General features: G+C 34.7%; 3 protein-coding genes across 5 annotated transcripts in view; 1 reads left to right on the top strand and 2 right to left on the bottom strand.

Moving 5' to 3' along the window:
* Positions 1-7,716, bottom strand: part of LOC119836149 (protein lethal(2)k10201) — a 10,170-nt gene extending 2,454 nt beyond the window's left edge. Inside the window, exons 1-2 of the mRNA XM_038361402.1 lie at positions 7,491-7,716; positions 300-436 (exon numbers count right to left, since the gene is read on the bottom strand). Coding sequence (XP_038217330.1) covers positions 300-433 — 134 coding nt within the window. The 5' untranslated portion in view covers positions 434-436; positions 7,491-7,716. The remainder of the gene's footprint in view (positions 1-299; positions 437-7,490) is intronic.
* Positions 7,134-21,499, top strand: LOC119836148 (ectonucleoside triphosphate diphosphohydrolase 5). Of its 3 annotated transcripts, none has more exons than XM_038361400.1 (11): positions 7,134-7,312; positions 9,289-9,412; positions 14,542-14,685; positions 14,947-15,035; positions 15,407-15,570; positions 16,179-16,270; positions 17,539-17,692; positions 18,068-18,217; positions 18,657-18,826; positions 19,180-19,343; positions 19,751-21,499. In XM_038361400.1, the coding sequence occupies exons 1-11, from the start codon at positions 7,289-7,291 to the stop codon at positions 19,844-19,846; spliced, it is 1,371 nt and encodes a 456-aa protein (XP_038217328.1). In that variant the 5' UTR covers positions 7,134-7,288; the 3' UTR covers positions 19,847-21,499. The 3 variants fall into 3 exon arrangements, with proteins under 3 accessions (XP_038217328.1, XP_038217327.1, XP_038217329.1); XM_038361399.1 differs by lacking the exon at positions 7,134-7,312 and adding an exon at positions 8,008-8,226; XM_038361401.1 differs by lacking the exons at positions 7,134-7,312; positions 9,289-9,412 and adding an exon at positions 11,296-11,428.
* A 1,458-nt stretch (positions 21,500-22,957) lies between these two features.
* LOC119836311 (uncharacterized protein CG3556) overlaps positions 22,958-27,264 on the bottom strand; it is a 56,910-nt gene continuing 52,603 nt past the window's right edge. The window contains 6 exon segments of the mRNA XM_038361609.1: positions 22,958-23,607; positions 24,088-24,299; positions 24,811-24,955; positions 25,449-25,665; positions 25,999-26,159; positions 27,060-27,264. The exon segment at positions 27,060-27,264 is cut by the window's right edge and continues 9 nt beyond it. Coding sequence (XP_038217537.1) covers positions 23,546-23,607; positions 24,088-24,299; positions 24,811-24,955; positions 25,449-25,665; positions 25,999-26,159; positions 27,060-27,264 — 1,002 coding nt within the window. The 3' untranslated portion in view covers positions 22,958-23,545.

The following is a 27,264-nucleotide window of genomic DNA, read 5'->3' as shown; positions in this document are numbered from 1 at the left end:
GATACGGACTTACGCGGTTTCGACCGCGGGTCACAGCTAGTATATACTTACACGATAAAATTTAATTGCCATGAAATCTACACTAATATTATAAAGAGGAAACTTTTGCATGTTTGTAACGCTTTCACGCAAAAACCATTGCATCGTTCTAGAAAATTCTTTCACAAACAGAAAGCTGCAACTTCACCGAATGACATAGGCTATATATGTACCACATGCAAAGCCGGAGCGAACAGCTAGTTAATAGTAAGTAGTTAACTAGTTAACTACTAAATACTTAATATATCGTCACAACTCACACTTCATGACAAAGATCTTCATCATCAATGTCATAGACCCCCAAGACAACTGGCTTTTCATTTGCGAATAACTCATCATTTATTTTCCGCCTCCCAACACCGTATAGTTTTAGTTTTTCCAAAAGTTCGTGCATTATCTGAAACAAAACAACATCTGTAAACATGCAGTTAAATCCTATAGGGAGGAACCCTACTAATATTATAAATGCGAAAGTTTGTAAGGATGTGTGCGTGTATGTTATTCTTTCACGCAAAAACTACTGAACCGATTGCAATAAAATTTGGTACGGAGACAGCTGGACAACTGGAATAACATATAGGCAACTTTATATCCCGATGTTCCTACGGGATACGTACTTACGCGGGTGAAACCGCGGGTGAAACCACAGCTAGTGTTTTATATGTTTTATGCGATATCTTTTGATTTTCTCTAGCCAGCGACTTGTGAGAAAATCATTACTAAATACTAGATTTTTCAATTAACTATACTTAGGAAGTTGTAGATTAGATCAGTATCGCAACTAATAAATCTACAAACATAATGAATTAAGTACATGAGTTTCGTTTTGACTGAACTATGTTACATTTTTATCGACTATTAATTGAATTAAACCATTAAACACATTGATACAATGAGTCACAATGCAATCACGTCTTCTATTCAATCTGTCACATACTGGAGAGACATTATTTGCTATTTGTATATTGTCTCCTACGATGATTCTTAGCTCATTGCTTGTTCATTCTTAAGATTCTGTGCTGCTTTTGAGAAGTCAGCTCGTTGCATCATGAGGTAAGATTTATTCATTATTTATTATGTATAAAATGAGGATAATGTATAGAGAGAATTATTAATCAGCCACGATTTTTAGTTTTATCTGTTTTGGACTGTTTGTTATAATTGAGTAATTTTCGTGTGTCTTGAGCAATATTCGACTGCATTCTTTTTGTTTGTCCCTTGAGAACTGTCGGCTGGGTGAACAAATTTTAATGATTTTTTTTAAAGCCTTCCATGCCGTTTCTTGCGGTTTTTGCTTTTCGTGTGGTCCCATTATTTGCATTGATATAATTACTAACATAATAAGTAGTAATATTAACTGACCTGACCTGAAAAGAAGAGAATCGTAAGTTTTTCTCTTCTTTTCTTCAATTTTCTCTTTCTTTAATCTTGTCGTTCGAAACTGGGACAAGCAGATAGTATACAGGGTGTCCTAAATAAACTATGTTCAATGGAATTTGTAGTTTTGTATTGTCTGATTACGTAAAAAACAATAAAACGACATAAAAATCTTTGATGAATTTATTTATATTTGCCTTAAACTGTACGTTTACATCCCTGTTATGTATTGCACATATCGCTCCGCAAATGCAATTATTTCGTCTATGAAAACAACGAACTAGTAAGTTGCCCACATACGTATGGTAAAGGTTAAAATTAACCTTGACAAGTTTTAAAAATTTATCAAGTAACGAAAATGTATAAAAAAAATTTACCGTTTCACTAAATCTGTATAACCTATAGGTATATATAATAAAGTGATGAAGAAATTGCATTAATTTATGGTAGAAAACTTGATAAAACATATTTACATGGGGCTCAATCTTACTTTGCAGGTGTGATGGCGACAGGGTCCGTTTGTCAGAGAAGGTAACATTATTTTATGTTAGATTAGCTAAGCTACTCGGTTTCGCTTGCATAAGTCGAGATAGAGGAAGCAAATCCAACTATGGTGTACTCTAATGTAATTTTTCAATCAGTAAAACAATTTAATGTGTTTATATTTTAATTCAAGTGATTAATAAATTGTTCTGAGTGAGTTCTAGATGAATGAAATAGTTTTTGAGTTGATCGTTTGTGTTTTGATTATTAGTAAAGATCAGTGGCGTAGCGTGCCTTAAAGGGGCCCTGTATAAAATTTGTGGTGGGGTCCCCACATCATAACAATCTGATATATAAATATCTGAAATATCGAACGCACATCGAAGTGCCTGAAAGCCCCGAATAATGGATATGATGACACGGCACAAACTACGCCCCTGCTCGAGATATTAAAATCTATTGTCTAGTCTATGTAGACTAGACAATTGGTTTTAATTTATATATTTACGTTAATAAACTAACGTCATAAGTAAGAAATTTGCATAGACATGTGATAAACACTACTTAAATTTGTCTTGTCTGTGGATAATAGTTATATATTGCAACGCGGTCAAATTAACTTGGAATTGATGACGTCATTTTGATGCTCAGTGTGAGAGCTGAGGGAACCTGACGTGTTGTACCTCTTCATTGTTTCTTACTTCTGCGCGATGTTGTACTTCTTACTTCTGCGCGATAAGGTAAAAATTAAACGGTATATATTTTTTTATGTCATCGTCGGCAATGGCTGGTGGGTAACCTGATGGTAAGCATTACCATCGCCCTTGAACATTCGAAGAGGCCTTATTCGTGCCGAAGCGTGCTTGTCTAACACATGAAACATATGGGTCTAAATAGGTACAACATCTGAAGAGGGAGGGAGGTAGATAGATTTATTGCATTATAACTACAAGTAACATTAGTTCTTAGCAACATTAAGATAAGGAATAAAACAGGATAAGAAATTAGAAAAAACAAAAATCTGCTCACCTGTTTAAAAATCGCATACAAAAATTTTTCACGGAAGAAATCATCGACTATTTAAAGAACAATTTTATACGGTCTGATTATATTGTAATATGTAGCTGTGTTGTTATCGTCAAGGTTGTTATAATGATTATAGACGTTAGTCGCAACTCGGTGGGAACGACAAAAAACTATTTCGGTAATATGTGGTTGCGTTTATAATTTGAGCGTTGAGATCCATACAAATAAATAATATTTTAAAGTTTATTTTTCTTATGTTTAAAACATATTTATTAAATGCGGATTCGACAAAATTAACAGTTATATATTTTGTTCTGTTTGTGTTATCACTTACACGGTTGTTTCAATTTCCAAGGCACTTTCAATGCTAGATACTTGAAAGCATACGAAGTAACACAATGTTATATGATATCTTTATGTAAACATAATACAATTATTGCCCGGAAAGAAATAATAGGCGAAAGGAATTTGCACACGGTTTATGGACTAGTAGTTAAATACCTAAACGGAAAGAAAAAAATAAATAAACGAAATCGGTCGTTGGAAGGATGGTGAGCGTTGAAAGGATGGTGATGGATGAATAGATGTATGGATGGTTTCAGAGTGGTACTCTTTCACGAAAAGCAGCTCATCTTATCGGTATGAAATTTGTTATAGATCTAGATTATAGCCTGGATTGCCACCCAAGTTACTCCGAGGGTTACAGTTAGTGAATTCATATGTTTAGATAACCATTTATACTTTTCATACGTTTTTGCTTTTAATTACACAAATATCTAGGGGCACGGCGGCGTCTCCACCAAGACTAGCAAAGCGACACGGCTGAATCCTTTTTTCGAAACAACTCAGGCCATTTAAGCCCCTTTATAACTTCGTTGTCGTTTCAAATAAAGCCTGAATTTTCAGTAACCAAGAAAGCATTGTATATACACTCCTTATTTAAAACAATTAGTGTTTAGTGCACACGAAATGGGACAACCAAAATATTTTGCACTTCGCTCCTGTTTTCTAGATACACCAACTGCATAAAAAATCCTTTGTAAACAATTTAAGCTGAACACTAAACAATCAAGATATTTATTACTTGTATTTACATTGTGTCTTTAAGCGATGCCCACATTCATTTATTTATCAATCTACTTCCCAAAAACTAATGAGGTTCTCAATTTGTTTGTTTTTTTTTGTTTATTACTCAATTATTGCATGAGTTTTCAACTCATTGACGTGATTGTTTGATAGAAAATTCATTTGTTATTTCATCCCATTTTAGAATTCAGAGCGGTACCTCCCTCCCTTACGCCAGTAACCATAAAAGCGGTCTCTTTAATAGGGACTGAATTAATTAATAACCAACTTGGTAGTACATGAATTCTAAAATTATTGACAGTAGATGAATTTCGTTGCGAGACTTATGAAGAGGCATGATTTGTTTACCGAGTATCGTTTTTATGGGATAAACAATTATATAGTACTAGCTGCGCCCCGCGGTTTCACCCGCATAAGTCCGTATCCCGTAGGAATATCGGGATAAAAAATAGATGTTAGCCGATTCTCAGACCTACCCAATATGCTTACCAAATTTCAGAGGAATCGGTCAAGCCGTTTCGGAGGAGTATAGAGACTAACATTGTGACACGCGAATTTTATATATAAGATGTAAGGGATCCACTTAAAAGTGGTTATCTGCCAGTTTCAAAAAGTTATCAAATTGTCTAGTAGCCCCAAATAATTAGTGTTATTGCAAAGTTTTATGCAATATCACAATGATGTGGCAGAAAATCTTTATCTTCCACCAATTTTTAGATATGAGAGATAGTTACCATATTAGATCATCAAACCGAGTAGCCAAATAAAAATAGCAGAGTTTCCACTGATTATTTCGTTAGCTATAGATAACATTTATCGCGGCTTCAAAAACACATCAATTAATCACGATCTAGCATGCAGTATGCATGTTCGTAAATCTTTTAAGTATAAAGAATAATAATTTAACAAAAAAACTGAATCGCTTTAAAAATGTCGGAGCTGTTGCCTGCCATGAGGTCCATCCTCATGGCAGACAACAGCTTGCAAATAAAGAAGAATCATAAAAATCCTCCTAGTAAAAAAATTATGAAGTAACAAAAAAAAAACATCGACTTGGTAACTGCCTCCTTTTTTTGAAGTTGGCTAAAAAATTTTAAAATTTAACATTTTTATTTAAAGTTTGTATTTCATTCAAAAAAAAAAACTTTCTTACTTGGTTACATGTTAGCTCATAGCTATTTAAAGGTGTGTCACAATCACATTATCATGTCTCAGTAGATATGATATATTATTTTGCATGTTTAGTGCGTTTATATGTATAGACAAATTTAAGTATGCTAGTAGAGAAAGTAAAGCTCTGTTATTGTGAATAAAGCTTCATTGACAAACAAGAAATAATCAGCTCCACATTCACATAGAAAAATTTGTTAAAAAATCAGAAAACTGCCCACACGTATATTAACAGTTTTACTAATGGGCGCATATAATTTGAACATTATTGCCACGACATAGAGCGTTAATTTAAATGAATGTTCTGACGATGAATGGGCGGTTGTAAATCTAGTAATAGTACGTCATTGTTAAGCTTAAAAATAAAGCCACGTACTAAGAATCTAGAAGGAACTAACGAAGGTCAACTGAGCGATTAACCTTCGCAAGTTGAGAACGCCCCATATAAAAAACGAGAGAACCAGTGTTTCAATCCTGTCTTGTTAAGTTGGAGAACGTTTGATGCACATAAATATTACTGAGCTATATCCATAGATACTGAAGAACCTCTCAAGAGGGATGTTACGTAATGTGGGAGTCAAGCACGCTTTGGCACAAATTAGGCCAGCATGCACCGGGGAAGGTACCACACCCCCATAAAATATTGCGTGAAATAGTAGTAGTAGCTGTGTGACATTCGATGAGTGAGGGAGCCGGAGGTTTGCATATCCCTTTCGCTTACCCTTCCCAGTTTTTTCATTTATTCCCCTCACTAATCCTTTCTTATATACGACATCTATTAATGTAGGCAAGCCACTTGTAGAGATGTAAGGCCTCTGCAAATGGCCTAACACCTCTGTAAATATCCATGGGCGGCGCTTATCATAAGGCGATCCAGCTCCTTTGCCGATTATGACATAAAAAAAGATTGGAGTAGTCTTTAGTTTTATTATGTTCCATTGAAAACGGGAACGTGTGAAATTCAAAGCATTGTACACTCTATGGTATATGGTATAAAGCTGTAACTGTTAAATTATCACCAACGTTTTCGTGCACCAAATCATATCACTGTGATATCAAATATTAGTCACTCGATTCGATTACATGTGTCCGATAGTATATAGTCATAATACAGATAAAAAATCCTAATAATCAATGTTAATACTCGAACTGACTCGTTAGTGTTAGTTTGTAAGATTGTGAAGTATATTATAGTGTTAAAATGAATAATTTAAGGCAAAGAAAGGTAGGTTTTGTAGAAGAAATTATTATAGATAGACTGTGATTGAAAATAGTTTTTAGGGAGTTGCGTAAGACAGTTAAAACCGTTAGATATAATCTAACACGCGAAATTGTAATCCGTTTTATATGATATGCTTTATAAATGAGGAATTTTTAAATAAAAAATATTGCAGTTATGTATTATGTTATAAATCATATTTTCCCAAACGTCGGTCTGGTGCGTGCCGACGGAACAATGCGTAGCAACAGAGAGGAGGGGGGGAGGGGGATATCGTGACTCATGCCAGTGTAGAAAAATCTCAGAGCATTATACTATTATTAATACTAATAACCATAAGTAAATAGTAATAACATAGAAACATAGATAAGTAATAAGAACAATCATAAAATATACAATCCCATAATATATAACTTACAGATACGGAACTTATTGCGGTAACTATGGACAACTATAGTTTAAATTAATGCTTCATCACAGTGACGAAGCAATAAGCGTTGAGATATTGAGATAAAATAAATCTTAAGTAAGCAAAGAGTCTCGAAGTTCGAACCGCCTACCTGTTAGATCATTACAGTACTTACTCGACGAATATCTTTAAACTTAACTCAATAGGCACACCTTTGATATTAATGTAAAAAGTAATACATACGTATATATCGTTGAGGCATAATACTTCAATAGTTTTCATAACTATATTATTTTGATAAGCATTAAACGGTAAGGTCACTCAGTCGCTTTTGTGATGCGGCAAGAAGCGGCCTTGTAAATACGGAAATCTATTTAAAAAAATTGCGACGCAATAGGAATACGAATTTTATGTAACGACGATAGCGGGAGATAGATAATACATTTATCAAGTGTTTTTATTGAAGTGTAGTGTGAAAAATGAGTGAAATACGGCAAAGAAAGGTACGTGATGGTATAACCCCCACGTTTTTAAAAGTAAATAAGTTATAAATTGTTTCAATTGTACCTATACTGTCTTCTTATCTATGACAGAACGTAGAGATAGTACTTTTGTTTATTAAAATTAAAAAAAATGACTATCAATATTATCAGATTTAATTCGTTGTCAATATTTACTCACGGGTAACCGGCACAGTATTATCTTCTAAAAAGGATCAAAGGTCAACAACACAACTTTTCATGATTACGTAAACTTTATATATTGTCAATTAACTTGTATATATGTAGCTGAATCGAAGTTAACTTTATATTGCCAATTGCTTAGTTGTTTACATAAAATTATGAAGCATTGTTTATTTTGTTAAAACTGAAGCGTGACCTTTTGAGGTTATTGATTATATTATAATTTTTCTAACATCAAATTTCAAATGAAATTGACAGTTGGGTGTTGACACAAGGTAAATTTCAAGGATGAAGAATAAATAGACAAGAAGATGTTGATAACATAATTATTATTAATGGTAACCTTTCTTTTCGCGCCATCACATATTAATAATAACACTTATTAAGCACAATCGATGGATACAAAAGAAAACTCGATTTTGTATAAAAATTGTTGCCATATAACTTCTCAATTGACATATTGATGACTATTGTCTATTGTTTGTGATTTGTCAAGTCTCGCTGACGTGAGACAAATTATGTGATATTGTCTGTCACACAAAAACTAATTGTTTTCTAGGATTGTGTGAATGTAATGTGATGTTTTTGTGTCGATAAATAAATCTCTGGAAATTATTATTTATTTATTTTTATAATGGCCAAAATAGATGTATTGAAATCAATCAATTTATAAATAGTCAAGGTTGTGATGTTTACCCACTATGGGAAAATTCAGTACGTACAGGTATTTAGAGGTAAGAAACATCAAGAAACCTAAATTTTTTCGTATATTTTATTTACTAAATAATATTGAGATATGTGTAGCAAAACGAGTAACGAGTATTCGCTACATGAATTCAGTAATTACTCTTTACTGAAACAATATCTATGCGGCGATGTTTTTAGTTTTATTTACCTTGACAGCTGCCTGCCTAGATAACGAATTATGTTGAGCTAATAATTACTCAAATACAGGCTTTGTTAATTATGATAGATATAAAATATATGATATAACTATTAACTCTCTGATAATGATTAAATCATAATTATCATACACATAACAATCTTTTTCCTGTGAGCTTGTCTGATAACATATATTTGATAGCTAGACAATTGGTACTTAGTATGTATGTGAGTTATTATAATAAGATAATGTGATATGATTCATAATTCATAGGGTTGAAATGATAATGCATTATTTTAGTTATGATATTAAATGGGTGTCTAATAGTCTAGTATAAGAAAAGAATCTGTCAAAAGGACTGTTAATGAACTAGGAAATCAACTAAGTGCTAATTGCAACATAAATATTGAAATAAATAGATATTTATGCAAGTTATTATATATGTTACTTAAAAGCGAACACAATATTATAAAATTACCTATTATATAAATAACTCTTAATTATTATAAATTACTATGTATTATGACTACCTGATATCTAGTAATAAAGTAGGTGAATGTTATTTACATGATAAATCATTCTTTTGAATAGGAATACTTGTGAGTATTATAATTGTCTTTATAAAATCCATCAAGAAGTAATAAAGTTTTGTGCTAAGATGATATATATCATGTTATGATTATCATATGAACGTCATGATACTTGTAATACATAGTTATGTTAAGATAAAATGAATAATATTATAATAAAAATGACAATTCACAGTGCAGTGGTTTGACAAAATAACCTTGGAATAATTAGGACTTCACAGCTCTATATTCAATAGTCTGCATAGACACTCAAAGACGAGATGATTAATTATCAAATACTAAAGTAACTACTCCAAATGAGTTTATATGTTAATTTGTTCCAGTTAAAAGATGATACCTCTACTTCACATATCAACATAAGATCAAGATCTCTGAAGCAGCCGCGCAGCTTCAAAAAGGTGTTTATTTTCCTGCTTATCTTAGCACTATGTGGCACATATTTGTTGGGTGAGTTATTATTATTGTGTCCTATTTTATAGTTTGTTTTATTTGTCAATACGTAAACAGATAGAGACAATTTGTCTTTGAGTGTATTATATTTATGTTAAATATAAAATCATCATGTTATCAGTAATTTTTCATCAATCTAGCTGCAAAGGATTGAAAGGCTCTGCCCACATCCATCTTTCCAGAGGAATATAATTTAAATTTATTCAAGGCAAGAGTGAATAGGCTCTACCTAGACACGCTTTCACAGACTGCATCTCTACTTTCCATCAGGTGGGATGGTAGTCAAATGTCTGGCTATCTTATATAAAAAAAGAAGGTGCCTTAATATTTTTATCATAAAATATTCAGTTATTTTCCAATATTTATACTGTTTCCTTTAATGTATGACCATCAGATACAAAGAAGTTGTGCCAATGTTTTTTTAAATGTTCAAAGTGCTTCTCATGAGGACTTTTTGGTAAAGGCCTGAGCTCCTCCAGCAATGCAGTTATTTATTATAATTGTAAATATTCGGCCCAGCATATGGCTTTTATTATTTATGTATTAGGAATTATAGTCATAAGGTGATTCGGCGATTGTGCCACAAAACTTGAAATGTCACCTTAATTTTTAAACACACCTCACATATGAAAAAATGTATTAAACAACTTACAACCCAAAAGCAGCTATATGGATTAAAATATTTTCAGTTTGTTGGAATTGTCTCAGCTTGGATAATTAAAGTCAATATTAAAAATTAAAAAACTTACAATACTTATGTATTTTTTATTTATCTACCCGGTTGGAGACAGGGTGAGCAGCTACTATAAGCTGAGTACTTTAAATATAATTAAACACAGACCCACACACACATTTCCAGTTAATATCAAGCAACTTGTAAACTTTATTTAGAAACTCTTGGGAACGGAACAATTTTATGAGCAATAACATTGATAAGCTTAAATCAATTTAAGGCTCAGCCGTATTGGACAATTTTCTGTACACACATTTTAACTTGACTGGAGATTTTTTGTGCATGACTGTAATAATAAGAACAGTTGTTGTGTGAATGGTTGTTGTATGTGAACACGTATGGATGCGTAATTTGAGAAAAATAATTGGAGATAATTGGAGAAAAATTCCTTTCCTTAGGTCATTTCTAAAATAGAATACTTTAATATCCAATTTTTAAACTTGAAGCTGGATATTGACAATATATAGTATGCTATAATTTTTATAGTAAAAAAAAAACTCATTTAAGCATTGACTCGGTTTAACAAATAGTGTTTAAAATTCTAAATACCATTATCCAAAAACAGCCCACTAAACAACTTGGTGAGCACAAATAGTTCTCCAGCAAATATTTCTGACACAATTTTTTTCCGTAGACATTACTATGTTCTTTTTTATACTAATCATTATGCTCTTGACTTCCTCCTTGTCTCGATGATTCATCTGTCATTTTCCCAGTCAATTCTATCTTAGTAAGAGACATCTTTAAACAGTTGTATTCGAGTTTCCTTGGTACGGCCATTAATTTAAGCAAATGAGTGATAAGGTTTCGATCTCGAATGACACTAGAAGAAAATTTATTATTCCTGTTGGTCATTTAATATGAGAAACATCAGTCATCCCCCTTTTGTCAATAAAAAAAAAGATTGTTAATTTGGTTGAGTTCTTCTCAATAGAAATGAAATGTCAGTTAGTCAGTTTTTGCTGAATCGGACCTTGAATATAATACGGATTTATTAATAACTTATCAATAGTCGGCCAAAAAAGATCACGTTAACCGCTCCGTGCGGTTTGCGACAATTCGCACCTGGCTTAATCTATAACGTGCTTTGTTCATTATAGCACGTAACCCGTTGTGATAAGGTGCATTGTAGGCGGCGGTTTCTGAGAAATAGCCGCGAATGGCTCCCTTGTTAGTTGCCTTGCAACATTCTCGTAGGTAGCCCGGCTTCGGTATTGCTGGCTCCGAAATGGTGAACGCGACGGCCCCCGTAGTGCGCGTTCTGCCTGTATTGATTACAGGTAATTCATTGTTTTGTTTTGTCTAACGTTGTTAAGAATGAAACTGTTCAAATGCGATTTGTTGATTTATCTGTTGTTATATGCATACAGCTGCAGCCTGTACATTATGTTGGTTTGTTGTGTAATTAATAGATCGCGTGTCAAACCAGTCTTTAATTTCTGTTTTTTTAAGTACTTATTGGTAGCGAATTGGTTAGCAATGATTAATCTGTACTCTAAGTGATAATGGTGGTATTTCATTATACTTTACCATCATAATGATAAATCGTACATAAGTCTTCGTTAATTGTGTTTATTGTCAAAGTAGTTCTTGTATTGGGGTGTTTGAACACCGACCTCCTCAAATATCTCAAGTATTGTTTTTTTTTGATCGAATAATTTTTACGGTCATCATATTCCAATTTCTATGCTCTACGCTTGTATTTTTTTTTTTGCTATACTTTACTAGCAGTGCAGTTTCCGCGGTTTCACCTACGTTTTACATGATTCATTATTACAAGTAACCGAAAAAATATTTCCAATTAAATAAAAAATTATACAAAATTGATTCAGTGGTTAAGGCACACAGTTTACTAAATATATTACGGTTGGGCGTAAACGCTTATGAACTAACAGACCAGAGTTCTTTCTAGTTTAGTTACTTCACATTTTGTTTAATATTAATGAGCACTTTATTTATTGCTGTAGTCGTAGGTATTTTTACTCTATTGTTTATAATAATGTGTCAATGATATACATGTCAAATTGAAACAATTTCTTCAAATGGCCATCGTGTTTATCGACGAAGATACTTATGATATTGGTTGTTATTATTGTAGTTTTAGCATTGTGCTGGGAATGTATGCATTTGGCGGGAAAATCTCTATTTGCAGGTTTCTATTCAATGTTTTATGTGTAAACTGTGTGAGATCACAGAATAATAAGTACAAGTGAGATATTATATTTATATGTCAATTGAGTAAATGTTGTGTGATGATGAGTTTTCAATAATAATAAAAATTGCTTTTATAATTTACTAGCTTTCCGCCCGCGGCTTCATCCGCATATTCATCGAAAATTCCCGTAGGAATGAGATGTTGCGCCGCGGTTAAAAAACCAAATGTCACTTTATAGCCTCCTATCTATCTCCAGACACAAATATCGTAGCACATAACCACTCCGTGGCCAAGTGGAGGAAAGGCAGACAAACAAACACATTTTCACATGTATAATAGTAGTAAGGTAGTATTAGGACCTTACTTTCAATACTTTTTTTAGTACAGCGTGCATACTAATTATATATAACATGTATGTCCTTTTGTAAGTTTGTCATTTAGTCCCAAAAAATAAATCTGAATTAAAATTGTCTTTCAGTTGTGCTGCAAAGTTGTGCGCGACTCGCACTTGGCCGGAATTATTATAATAATAGCTTGATTGATTAGCCTTATCGTAAAACCATAATTGTTATTAATTCAATTTGATAACCTTTGCTAAAGTAAGAATGTTGAAAGTTGCAGTACGTTACAGTACGTGTCTAATTATATATTTGTTCAAAATGTTAAAAAGACGTTGAATGAAATCTACAACTACTGTGGAAAAAAGTTCAATGTTATAGTTGTAGGTAATTAAAAGATTTGCAAATTTTTGTTTTCACATAACCTCAAAATGTATGTGAAGAAATCGACTAATGATTTTTTTTTTTTAATCTACGAAAAATGGCGAAAGTTTTTCTTCTATGTGCTAAGCACTGTAAAATCTTTAAAATTAAAATATTCTTTTAAATAGACGAATTTTTGTTCGTAATGATATTGTAATTCGTATAATATAAGGAATGTAAATGTATCTACAGTTGTTGTTTAGTCATATGATAGTTTGCATTTCTTACAGCATACTGAAATCATAAATAAATAAACAGTAAGTAAAAATTGCATATTTACAAGCGTAAATAAATAAACAATTGTGTAGTGTTTTGTTTAAACTTTTTTTTTAAGCTTAGAAAAACGAAGGAGGTTCTAAATTCGACTGTTTTTTTTTTGGTTTTCAACCGATTGTCGTGATTCTTTTCGACCACCTACTTTGATGTTAAGTTATAAGAAATCTTTTACAAAGGTTGTCTGGCAGAAATCGCTTATAAGCTTTAATATTATAAATGTTTCAGTCCTTTCTTGTTGTCTTTCATCTTCATTTTAATCATCTTAATTTATATGTGTTGAATAAAGACTATTGTATATATATATATATATATATATATATATATATATATATATATATATATATATATATATATATATATATATATATATATATATATAGTTACTGAATAATATATTTATTATACCATGATTTGAATAACTTTGTGGCAACAGATACTGATTGTACACATATTTAACTACGAATTCTGTTGGAAAGCTAGCTCATTATTAGTTTCTATTGATACAACGACCCTGTAAGATATTCAATTATAACCGATCACTGTGCAATACGTGTATATATTTGTTTTGTATTCTGGAGCAATACAAGCTAAATTTAAGAAAGCGATTGCCGAAGAATATTAAGAGATACAGTTTCTTTTCAAATCTATTTTGTACTGTCAAAATCATAAACCACATATTTTTTTTAGTGTCTTCTGTTAATGAGCCTTACCTTAACCTTGTAAAATAAAATAATTTAAGTTGTCTTCTATAAAACGGCGGATGACATTTTTTTGGGAAAGCAATACACATGTATTCGCATGCATCAATGGGTTGTGCAGCACAAAAAAAAATTCTATACGAACTAGTAGCGGCTAGGTTTATCGCGGCTAATTACACACACAATTTTTCTTATATTTTTTATTTCATAGCCGGCAGTTGAGCTGGTGGTTCGCCTGATGGTAAGGGATCACCACCGCCCATGAACGTTCGCAGAAGTGGTATCTCTGCGAAAACGCCGCCCGCTTTTAAAGGGAAAGGGATAAGGAAAGGATTGACGGATGGAAAGAAGTAGTTGCCCCACTCGCCGTATGAAGCACAGTAGCATGCTACTATTTCACGCCGGTCCTCTGTGGGGGCGTGGTACATCCCCGTTGCTCGACTTTCATATTATGTGTATTCAGTTTTATAATATTAGTATAGATAGATAATGGATTGTTTCAGGTCTTTTCGCGGGCCAGACACAGTGGTTCGATGGGTTGGCCAAGAGCCTGGGTTATGAGAGCGTGTACCACCACGCCGTGATCATAGACGCAGGCTCCTCCGGGTCCAGAGTGCTGGCGTATAAGTTTAGGGTGCCGTTTACAGGTGGGTTGTTTTACTATGGTTTTTGGGGGAAGTCTTTTGTTTATGGTTACCCAACTAAAATTTTTTTGACATGGCTTAAGAGGCATATTTTTTGGTTCACTCATGCACATTTTTCGTTTACTTTTCTATAATAATCTGTGATAATATCTTTATTAAAACTGTTAAATGGTTAACTATTATTTTCACTCATGTGTAGGTGTTACCTTAATTGTACGCAAAATATGTATTTTTGCTCATCATTAATCGCAAACTTTATTCCAGTATTCGGTCAAGCGAACTTGGATTTAGTCGACGAATATTTTGAAGAGAGCAAACCCGGTCTGTCTTCGTACGTCGATGATCCAAAGAAGGTATGCTAATTGAATACAATAATCGACTTTTACTACTTACTGTAGGTACTGTAGGTTTGTGTAGGTGTTAAGATTATCTGGAACGTTTAATCTACTTCAAAAAGTATTTTTTTCTTGGAAGTGGAATGATCTGGAATAACAATTTATTTTAAACGATCATTCGTCTTAACGTACATATTAGTGACTTAATGGATAAGTTTATGTTGTTGGTAATGATGTTAACGATGATAATGTTGTTGTTGATAATAACGTTCACGATGATAATGTTGTTGTTGATAATCAAGTTGACGTTGAATATTTTGCTGTTGATAATAACGCTCATGATGGCGAAGTTGTTGATCATGATGGCGTCACCAATGGCGACATTACAGGGCGCGGACACAATAGTGCAACTGATAAAGAAGGCGGAGTTCCTAACGCCGCCGGAAAAGCGTCGCTCGACTCCGCTGGTGGTGCGCGCCACGGCCGGGCTGCGGCTGCTGCCGGCCATGAAGGCGCAGATGCTGATCCAGGAGGTCGCTGATGCTATCGCTAAGTATGGGGCCGTTATTGCTTAAATAACTTGATAAGTTGCTTAGAAGTTAGTTTAAAAAACGTTATTGAATGATCTCGATGAAAGAGCAGATACAGGTCAAGGAGGTCGGTGATGCTTTTGCTGAGTCTGGTTTGCAAGATCTTATATTATTATTATTATCTATGTTAGATCACATCTCGCCATCAGAGATCTTGGTCAAGCGCTGCCCTATTAAGAAAAAAAAAAAGGTTGAAGATAGGATTGCAGGATTCGTAATATACTTATATCACAATAAACTTGGTTTACCATTTTCAAGAAGTCTTAGGTACTATTGAAGCAACATTTTGTAAAGTCTAAATGCTATAGGTACGTGTGTGTACAAATTACAGAATATAAAGAACTTTGCGGGTATTTTTTGTTTTAAATATATACTCTTTTGTCTACATTTTGTCACCCTACTTCATAAAAAAGGAGCAGGTTATCATAATGTCACTGGTTGAACTAATTTTTTTATTTTTATTTATAAGCTGGTGCATCATAAGTGGTCCCGTTTAAATTTGCTCTAGTTCTGACAAATTGTAGACGGTTAAGGCTTTTTTTTAACTTATTAAAGTATAGTTATTTTACAGGTTAGGTTATGATGTGGGTCCTAACGGTGTGGAGATCATGGACGGTTCGGATGAGGGCATTTTCATCTGGTACACTGTCAACCTGCTGCACAGTGAGTATTTTTAGAGATTTCTATTGCCAAGTGAGCCATGCTCCCTTGTGGGGTATGGGGAAGATGCACAGTACATTTATTTTAGTGTACAATTTTTTAAGGGATTTTTTTATGTCACAGTCGGCAATGGAGCTGGTGGGACGCCTGATGGTAGCGCTACCACCGCCCATGAACATTTGGAGAGGCATAAGGTCCATTAAAGACATTACCCCTCTACAAATGGATTGCCGACTTTAAATTAGGAAAGGATTAAGAAAAGATTGGCCAGAGGAACAAAGGAAGGGACTGGGAAGGGTAAGGAAAAGGATATGGGCCTCCGGCTCCCCCACTCACCGTACGAAGCACGGTAAAATGCTATTTCACGCCGGTCTTCTGTGGGAGTGTGGTACATACCCGGTGCGAGCTGGCCCAATTCGTGCCGAAGCGTGCTCGACTACCACTTTTAAAAGTGACTTTATTAAGGGACATGTAGTTGAACAGATTCTGTCAATGGATAAGACACAGAAGTCTGTGACAAATTGGTTTGTTTTAGTCAGAGTAGAGTATAAAAAAATTTTTTTTTTTCAGACGCGTCAGGTATTGAAATTTTGATATAAAGATCTGTATGCAATAAGAGGGTCATAATCAACAGTTATTATTCGTAAAACTACTACATTAAACTACTTCTTACATAGGCATATGACCGCCTCCTTGGTACAGTGGTTAACGCGTGAGCATAGAACCGAGGGGTCCTGGGTTCAATTCCCGGTGGGGACGCACAAAAAAAAATGTCTCGGTCTGGCAGGACACAGAAGGCTGATCACCTACTTGTCCCTATAGAAAATCGATCAGTGAAACGGATGTACATCATCTGCCCCATACCCCACTAGGGGACACGGAACTTCACTTTACATAGGCATATAAGCTCATATACTAATACGAATACTAAATTTTAATTTTTTGTTAATGACATATTTCCTATAAATTCTAATAAAATCATTCACCAAAAAACAGCCTGATCATATTTCTTACCTAAGTGTAACTTCGATTAGCTACTCGTTAAAAAAATGCACACATCTTACATATAAAATACCAGTGTCACAACTTTAGTTACTAGACTCCTCCGAAACCGCTGGATCGATTCTTATGAAATTTTGTCTGCATATCGGGTGTGTCAGAGAATCGGCCAACATCTATTTTTCATACCCCTAAATGATAAGAGTACGATAGAACAGCGTTTGCCGGGTCAGCTAGTATATATATATATAATTATTTATTTTTTATTCCAGATCTCATTGGTGGCGAGACGATGGCCGCCATGGACCTCGGCGGCGGGTCCACGCAGATCACGTATCAGCTGCAAGACTCGGACAGGAAACATTACGCGGCCGGCGACCAGTTTGTCGTGCCCGCGGGCGAAAACATCACCCTGTATACGCACAGGTGACGTATGCGATTTGTGATGTTTTGGCTAGTGTGACTGATGAAGTTTGTATTAAGATGATAGATTAAATTATATTTACTATGCTGGTCCGAGATAAAACTGACTGTTTCACTGAAAATGTCGAATTAACGTTTTTTTTTACCTACAACCTCGAGTAATTATGATATTTTATTAAAAAAAAAAAATACCAATTTACTGCTGGATGGGAATGTTTGTAACTTCTTTTTATCTAATTTGACTGAACATCTGACAGCTGGCGTTGATCCCATCCATTGTAGAATCTATTCTACCAGCGTTTTTACCATTTGCCCAGGCCTACTGTTTTGTTACAACATTATACAGCATGTTCAAAAATATTGCAATTTTTTTTTCAGTTTCCTTAAACTCGGTCTGTTAGCTGCGAGACACGGTGTGTTCAAGATGGAAGCTGGAGATAATGATACTGACGAGTTTGTCTCGGTGTGCGTCGACCCCATTGTGCAGAAGGAAAAGTGGACGTATGCTAATAGACAGTATACTATCAGGTAATTTTTTTTGTCGTTTCTTATTAGAGCTAATATATCACAATTATTTTTATCACAATTATTGGTTGACCTTTTTATTTTACATTTCGATGTATTCTTAAGGACATGTGAAAGTTTACATAAATTATTTTGTGATGTATGTAATTCTCATATAACTTTTTTTGCAACTGAATACAAATGATTGTTTATCTTTCTTGTATTCATTAGATGCATTCTATATCAATTAAATTTTTATCTGCGTACAATAATTTAAATTTTTTTTTGTATTGCTGTCTACATTTTTTCCCTTTTTTTTGCATTAAATGCAATGACTGTGTGAGAATTATTTGAAAAATTAAAAAAATATACATATGTCATGTGAACATTAGTTGATAAGGGCGATTCTTCTTGTATTTTTTTTGCATTTTTTTTATTTTTTGTATTTGTTCCCGCGTCGCAGCGGCGCCCCGCGGCCGGACGGCATGAAGCGCGAGGCGGTGTACGCGCGCTGCGCGGCGCTGGTGTCGCGCTACGTGGCGCGCACGCTGGACCGCGCGCCGCGCGCGCCGCGCGGCAACGTCGCCGCCATGAGCTACTTCTATGACGTGGCGGCCGACGCCGGCCTCATCGGTGAGTGGATTGAGGTTTTGGGGGAAAAAAAATTTAGTTCTTTTTTTTTTTGTTCAGTAACTGACTTTTTTATGGTTTTTTTTATGTATAGCCAGTTTCCATTCTTTAAAAAAATATTATAATGTGTACAAAATAGTATGTTCGCCGCACAGACCGTGCGTGTATTTTACTTTTCGCCAGACGGAATCGACTATGCATTATCTTAATTTTTTTTATTACACATGGATTATTTTTGCTAACTGCATTCGAGTTAACAGAAACATTCAAGTATTTGTATAATATATTATTGTTTGTCAACGACCGTTTATGTCTTTAAAAAAAATGAAATGAAAATAAAATAAAAATCGCCACAGACGTAATGACCGGCGGGCGCGTGTCGGTGGGCGCGTACCGCTCGGCCGCGCGGCGCGCCTGCTCCGCCTCCAACGTGGAGCAGCCGTGGGCCTGCGCCGACCTCTCCTACATCGTGGCGCTGCTGCACGACGCCTACACTATGAAGGACGACGAGTCTGTCTCGGTGAGTAGACAACGCACGCGCACACGCACACGCACACGCGCACACGCACGCACGCACACGCATGCACACGCATGCACACGCGCACACGCATGCACACGCACGCAACCACGTATACACACACGTTTTGGTGTGGAAAATTTGTGAATATAACAGACACACACACGCGCGCACACACATTTTATATGGACAAAAAGAGCAAAAGGAAAAAAAAAACATTTGTGCTGCTAAAACCAACGTGCAGTAACCATGAGCCTGCGTGGATATCTTGTACTTTGCGGCGATACTGCATAACATATACAATATGAATGTAGTTTTATACAATTACACATAAGTTGATTGTTACATTTTTCTTTTTTAATAAATACACACTGAATTAATATTAATTATTATTTATTCTCCTATTACAGTTGTTCAAAAAGGTGAACGGCCACGAGGTGTCCTGGGCGTTAGGGCTCGCGTACACTACGGTGATGAACAAAATTACCGCCGCGCCTGCCGCCTAGTGTGCGCCGTGCCTTACAACAACTGTGCACCAAGCTTTATTCTGCATTTATACAACATAATATATGAAGCGATTGAATCATCATTTATTTTATTAAACTTCATTAAAACTTGGTGCAGTCAGTGTTTTTACTCGTAAAGCTATTCCACAGTTTTTGTAAATTTTATGCACCGAATATTCTAAAAAGTAAGATGTGCAAACATACAGACGTGATGTTTTATTATAAACACGTTTTATATGCAATATACAAATTTTTATTTACTCGGTTGTGTGTGTGTTGGAATTTTTGACGACGTTTTTTATCTGTACTGACAGCAGCGAAGGTTCGGTTCATATTTTATATATTTGCTGTCTGTGCGATTTGTTAAAATACCTCCTCGTGCGACACATTATTATTTAAGCAAATAAGTTTAAAGACTCAGGGAGTTATGATACATTTTATAAGCCTTTAAAATTTGTGTTGTGATAAAATCTAGCTAATGTTTCTAATTCATAAAATATATAATAATTTTATAAAGGCCAAATTCCCCTCATTTCTACTCGTCTACTAGGCTATATTTTTCTCTACCATAAATTCTAAACTATTCCATTTTTTACACACATGTAAGACTTTAGATAGCTATAGATTGTAGATAAATTTCATAAACACCAGTATATCTATAAGAATCACTTATAAAGCTTCAAATGCTGTCTGTTATAATTAAATCGCAGTCTAATAATCCGTACGAAGACGTTTAGACAATCGTGCACAGGCAAGGGGCAAGATGCGATAAATGAGCCCGATCTACATACGCCATGTTGTTTGCATCTCGGGACACTATTAGGGGTTGCCGCGTATGGTTTTATGATTGATGTATTTGATTAAAGGGATATGTTATTGCGTTGTAAAAATGATACATAGTACTTGTACTGTGAGAGGTAAGTCGTCATCTCGTGTTAACAAGGATTTGCGTTTTCTTCATCACTATGTTGTCGATATTGAGTGACAACCGTGCCATAGTCTAGACGTTTTCAAAATTTACCTCGACATGCAAGACGTTGTCCTAATGTATTCTTCTCTTTATGCTGTGATTATATTGAGTCCATACCCTTATCAATTTGTTTACGAATTATGTATAATGTATAACATCCTTTACATGTTTATTGCTATGATTATGATTAATGCTTTAGCCCTCGCAATTATTTTAATACATTCATTGTACTTTAAATAAAGACAGAGTGAAGACTTCTATTTACTTTATTATTTTTAAATTGTGAATTGTCATGATGACATTTGTAATGTGGGTCATATAGTCTGTATTCCATTATTTCCCGCCATCGATCGTTAACAGATTACTGTTAAAATTACGGGTTTCATAACCTGCAATAAAAAAAATGTCTACCTTTTTTAAGTAAGCTACGCAATAACTGAAATTAATAAAATTTATACTTTAACACAATTATTACACGAATCTTATGATGGATGGTGTATGTACGTTTGTATGAAATAAAGTGCTATTGAAAATATTTTTTATGAGATGATTAACTTTCAATTTTTGACACGATATATTAAATGTCTTTAAGTGAAGCTTAAGTGCACTGTTCGTGTATTTTGTAACGAATACCTGTGTTATGTGTAAATTGTAAAAAATTTAATAAATGTTGGATTTAAAAGTATGTGTTCTTTTATTCTTCTAACAGGCAACTTGTGTTAAAATCTTAAGTTTCGTTCTCATCAAGTACGTTGTTTTAGGTGTATTTATTTACGAATAGCTTTTGTCCCGAATCGACTCGTGTTAAAATGGATTACATGTACACTTACTTTACTCGATGAAGGTTTTATGTCTTATTGTAAAGGTCGAGTAGTTTTTTTAGTCAAATCATAACAAAAATAAATAAACTTTTATAAAATTAGTGTTGTGTTAGAAATTATAGTGTTGGATTAGTAAATAAAACACAATTAAATTTATTAATTTATTAAGAACCATTTAAAAGTTACAATAAAAATGTTAATCTAATGTTAACTTGAATGGATTCAGTCTCCTAATGATTACGTTTTAAAAACTAAAAAACAATGAGTGATTTTTTACAACGGTAACTCTAAAATAAAAGACAATATTACGTATCTGTTTTCTTGTTTTTCAAGACGATGGTTAACATAGGTGTTAAAAACTATTAAGTTAACAAGTTGTCTACAAAATTATTAGAAGATACGAATTTTATGTTATCTGTGAAGACAAAAGAACGCAACTTCCGTGTTTCATTACCACTACTTATAAATCAATTGTTTGAAGATTGTGCGTCTTAAGAATACGTTCGGAAATCTAGAAACCGCTATATTTTAACGACTATTGAACAATAGCAGCAATATTGAACAATAGAAGCAGTGGTGGCTCAGTGGTAAGGACCTCGGACTTCAAAATCGATAAGTCGGGGTTCGAGACCGGGCGAGCGCGCAGGAAATAAATTGATTTTTCAATTTATCTGCGCATGTAGATAACATCACCACTGCTTCAACGGTGAAGGAAAACATCGTGAGGAAACCGGCATGTCCAAGAATTAAAAGTTCGACGGCATGTGACATCTGCCAACCCGCACTTGGCCAGCGTGGTGGATTATGGCCTGAACCCTCATAGGAGGCCTGAGTCCCAGCAGTGGGAACATATATGGGCTGATGATGATGATGATGATGATGATTGAACAATAGATTTGATATGAAAAGTTTATTACATAAGACAACCTGTACTGATAATAACCTTAGCCAATACTTATCTTGATGAAACTTGAGATACATGATAAGTTACATAAAAAAAAATCCATACTGTCACACTGACAAGCTTAACTATTTGACAGTTGTCATTTTGGAGTCTAGAACTAAGAAGGCTTAGCTTACTGCTTACAACATTATTTTTAACGTAATAAATAATGATAATTATTATTAAATATAGATGGGTATGTTGCGTTCACATCAATTTGCGCTTTGAATCGTTTCCTTGTACTTCAAATATTTCCACGCACAATATTACCCGCATCCTTATCGCTCTCGTGTCAAAACTAGATTTTTATCTCTTTCTCCACCTGAAAACGTCCCTCTGGCGTATTTGAATTTACAATGCGCGCGCTTTTAATGTATCAGTTTCAATGGAAATGAATATGAAAGTGAATAATGTTATAAACAAAATTTTAATTCGAATTCTTGGAAAGAGATAATATAATCTTAACTACATCGAAATGAGTTGAAAATTTTAAGTAAATATTATCTTAACTACTTACTACAGTAAAATCGAGTATAATTAACATTCTTTGGTTTCGTAAGGTAAGAAATACTAATAAGACAGATTATATATTGAATTAGGCTATTTGACTGTGTATGAATTAATGAAAAATTATAAGTAACTTAAGCTTCAATTGTTTAATAACGCATTTATATGATAGGCAGTAAAAAATCAATAACAAAAAAAACTGTCTGAAAATGTGAAAAATATTATTTGAACAACAAAGCAAGAATTAGAGAAACATATTAACAATAGAGACATTGCAACTATTGTTGCAACATACCTAACTAGTCCGAATAACGTGTAATATTTAGTACTTTTTCTCAGTCAAATAGCCTAAATTGGTTACTATTGTCCTATATCTATCCCTACATGTCTCACTTTAAACTTGGAGAAGTATTCGGAAAAGTCGGAAATAAATATCGTGTAAGAAAATCGGAATATATTTATAGCTTCTTGTACCAGAATAGATAGTGTTCTCCATCTTCTACAAGCAAGTCGTCAACACCTGTAATCAATATATCTTTGAATTTTCAAATTAATACTAACGTCAATAATTTTTTAAGGAATTTTGATATTTGGATGCAACTTCAAAATTAATAAAAGGTCACCGTCAGACGTCCCTAGTTGAGAGTTACAACTCAAATTTTAAAAATTGGGATCAAACCGCCATGAACATTCGCAGAGGTTCAGACCTCTGAGAATGCGTTGCCCAGGGAAGGATTGATGACTGGAAAGAAGGAATGGACTGAGAAGGGTGAGGAGAAGGAAATAGGCCTCCAGTGAACAAGTACATCATCCGCCAATGTCATTGCCAAATGATGACTATAGACAACATCATGTTTGTAGAGCCTGAAGAATAGAAGCCACAACCTGGTTGTCACGCGGGCAGGTTAGGTCTGGCACTTATGGCAGGCAGTATACCCGCCAGACTTACACAAATCTATCATTATTATAACTATCTTATAAGAACTTCATAGGTACTGACCAACAGGCGCCACAAGCTGGTTGCCAGGCGGGCTGGCCGGGTCTGGCACCTCTGGCAGGCGATATAGCAGCCAGTAATGGTAGCCAAGCGGCTCCTCCGCGTGGCCCGCGAGCGTGTGCACGTAGTGACCGTTTGGCCACTCGCTGGCCTCGAACTTGAATTTTGGCTCCTGCTCCGCCGCCATTTGCATCACGTGGTAGAAGGAGACGTTTCTGGAAAGCCAGCAAGTTCAGAAAAAAAAAATAGTTTGTGGTACATTAGTACGATACCATATAAACATATACGAACATTGGAAACAATGTAAATCGACACTCATATTATGAAGAGGAAACTTTTGTATGTTCATAACGTTTTTACGCAAAAACCTCTGGGCCAATTTAAAAAATTCTTTCATCTTTAGAAAGATGCCACTCCACTTAGTGAAATAGGCTATATATGTACCACGGGCAAAGCTGGGGCGAAATGTTAGTGTCAAATAATATAATATCATAAAGACCTACTAAGAAGACGTACTCATCTTTGTTATACTTAAGTACATCATATAATAACTGTGATAACAATTTATTGAATTTAATCGAAAGTACATGAAATTAAAGCCTTTAAATTAGTTTATATAACTTCACAACCAATTGATATAGTTAAAACCTTACAGTTATCTTCTTCATTAGCATTTGTAAATTGCACAATTTCAGATTATGGGTTGATATGAAATAAAAGGTTTACCTGGGTGTGACCATATACAGGGTGTAGTTCTCAGTGACATTGGTGCCAAGCCAGAGCGTGTAAGTGAAGGACACGTTGCGTGCGTCGGAGTCGTTGCCGGTGTGGGCCTGGTAAGCCACCTTCAGGTTGCCGTCACCACCGTTCTCTGAATTGTATACACTAGCTTTGTAAACTTAATGGAAAATATTATTGCAACTGTGAAGTCTCTGTCATCACAATGTGCAATTAAAAAAAGGATTTAAATCATCATCAAAGAAAATTACTCACTTCAAAATAGTTTGGCTTGGTCTTTTTTTTAATTTTCAATCAATATTTAAATTACAATTTATTTCGAAACATGATCTTTCTAGTAGGTCTTAAGATAATATTTCATATTATGTTTCGAAACCGTACCATCCAGTCAAATACATTTACATAAACCTTCAAAATGGAACAAAAAAGTAAATCGGAACTATACCCCTTCCTTATAACAATCGCATTATTTCCAATTATTTTTACAATTAAAGTTATACCTTTACTTACATCAAATATTTTACGTTAAACATAATTATGTCGAAAATTATCGATTTCATCTACAGTATATTGAACACTATCTACAAAAACATATCTCAAAATGAGCGCGGAAGTCATATCGTTACCAAACGGTTCATGGCGACTGTCCAGCAGTTTATCGCTGCAGTGCGGCGGGCGGACAGCCGCTAGCGAGGCGGGGGTGAGCGCCGCGACCGCTGCAGCTGTCTTCTCCACGTCTCCCCAACCGCCGTCTGCCTCTTGGCACTCGAGGAGCCACTTGCGAGCCGCGGGGAGACTCCAGTGCTGGTGGGCGCCGGGACCGCTGTCTGAATCTTCTAGTGCCTGTCATCGTTAAAGACAATGTACCAACACTCGTTTATAATTAATGTTCTATAACTTTTTTTATTTATTGAATTCAGTTTGTGATGTGATTGTCTGACTTTCTCAAAATGTTGGTAAGGTGTATCTTTTCATTTTAACCCTTAAAAATCATTACGTTTAGAAAAAGTTACGACAGTTTGGAGTTTGGATACAAAATAATCGAAGGTAACACAAGGGTAAGCAACAACACACAAAAGATAGCACATTTATTTTAAATGTCTTTGACGTATATCAAATAATGAAAATAACATGTCAATAAGACCCAATTCAACTCATCCAGTTTCCAAAACATACCTGTATAGCCAACGCCGTAGTGGTCAAGGATCCAAAACTACCATCAGGGTGCTGCTGGCGCGCGAGGCCGGCCATGGGGCGCCGCACGAAGTGCAGCAGACTGCGGTGCCGGTGGTCCTGCACCACACAGCGGAGCGCCAGGATCACCATTGAGATGGTGTCTGAGAGAAATATTAATATCGATGATTTCTGGGTAGTTGTACGTGAAAATACATCTTCTACGTTTGTTAGTGTATTGGGCAGTCTAAATGTTGAATGTGATTGTGGAAAATAAGTCGTTTTTCAATTTAAACTTTATGTAATGATAAGTTACTAACATTACTTTTTAAGTCATATTCTAATAATAATAAGATAACGAACTACGTCCGCTGTCAATAGAAAGATTTTTCCTATTGTAACATTCATATAATAAGCTCGGCTCCACTTGGCTGAAGCGTAATAAGTTTAGACTTGTCGACTTTATAGGGCCTAGTTACAAAGATAAAAATTATGATATATAACTTAGGAATAGAATGTAAGATCGCTTAATAGCTATGCTACGTTTTATCATATTTTAATTGATTTTTAAAAAGCTAAATGAAAGTACTATTATAGCCCGGGAAGACTTTTTACTAAAATCATTCGATAGAGCTGCGGCTTAAAAATACTAAGAGACAATATACCTAATTAGTTAGTATACATTAAATTTGTAACATGACATACTTCCAATAGGTACAATGTATATTTTCATGACTAACGGTGTAGCAGCGGCTGTGGTATGCTAATTACTAGTTCTGACGTGTTCAAAGTTAAATATAATGCTTTTAGAGCACGAAACATTAAATTTCATATGTGAATTGTTTATTTAATGGTGATATACTAGTCTAGACATGTTTCCACGCGACTGGTTGGTAATTGCTATGAATCAGAGCTTCAAGGATTAGCATATTGATATACCAACTTTATTTGAATCCAGACAGTTTGCACAGCTATTGCTGATAACTAAGCGAATATGTTTTATAATTTTGAGAAGGAATTTTAAGTCAAAAGTTAAAATTAAATGTAGTTATTGGTCCCATTACCTAGGCTATGATCAGCTGCCGCATTCGCGATGTCCAGAAGTCTTCTAATATGGCGGCGTCTCACATGCGCTGCAGATGAGCAAGCAGCCAGGGTGGCATACGCAAACTCCAGGTCGTGAGGTGGCTCCCGATGGAGTAGGGCTGATACCAGGTCCCGTCCGTGGAAGGACCTGGGGTCCTTGCAGAGCGCGCCCAGAGCGAGGGT

The sequence above is a fragment of the Zerene cesonia genome, chromosome 23, assembly GCF_012273895.1.
Source record: "Zerene cesonia ecotype Mississippi chromosome 23, Zerene_cesonia_1.1, whole genome shotgun sequence".
Classification (NCBI taxonomy): domain Eukaryota; kingdom Metazoa; phylum Arthropoda; class Insecta; order Lepidoptera; family Pieridae; genus Zerene; species Zerene cesonia.
This window is presented reverse-complemented; position numbering and strand designations above follow the sequence as displayed.

Excerpts from the sequence above, each read along its gene's own strand:
- LOC119836148 (XM_038361399.1), top strand. The coding sequence starts at position 8,194 with ATGGGAAAATTCAGTACGTACAGGTATTTAGAG. Across the intron at positions 16,271-17,538 it reads CACTGTCAACCTGCTGCACA|ATCTCATTGGTGGCGAGACG; the intron begins GTGAGTATTTTT and ends TTTTTATTCCAG. Across the intron at positions 18,218-18,656 it reads AATAGACAGTATACTATCAG|CGGCGCCCCGCGGCCGGACG; the intron begins GTAATTTTTTTT and ends CCCGCGTCGCAG.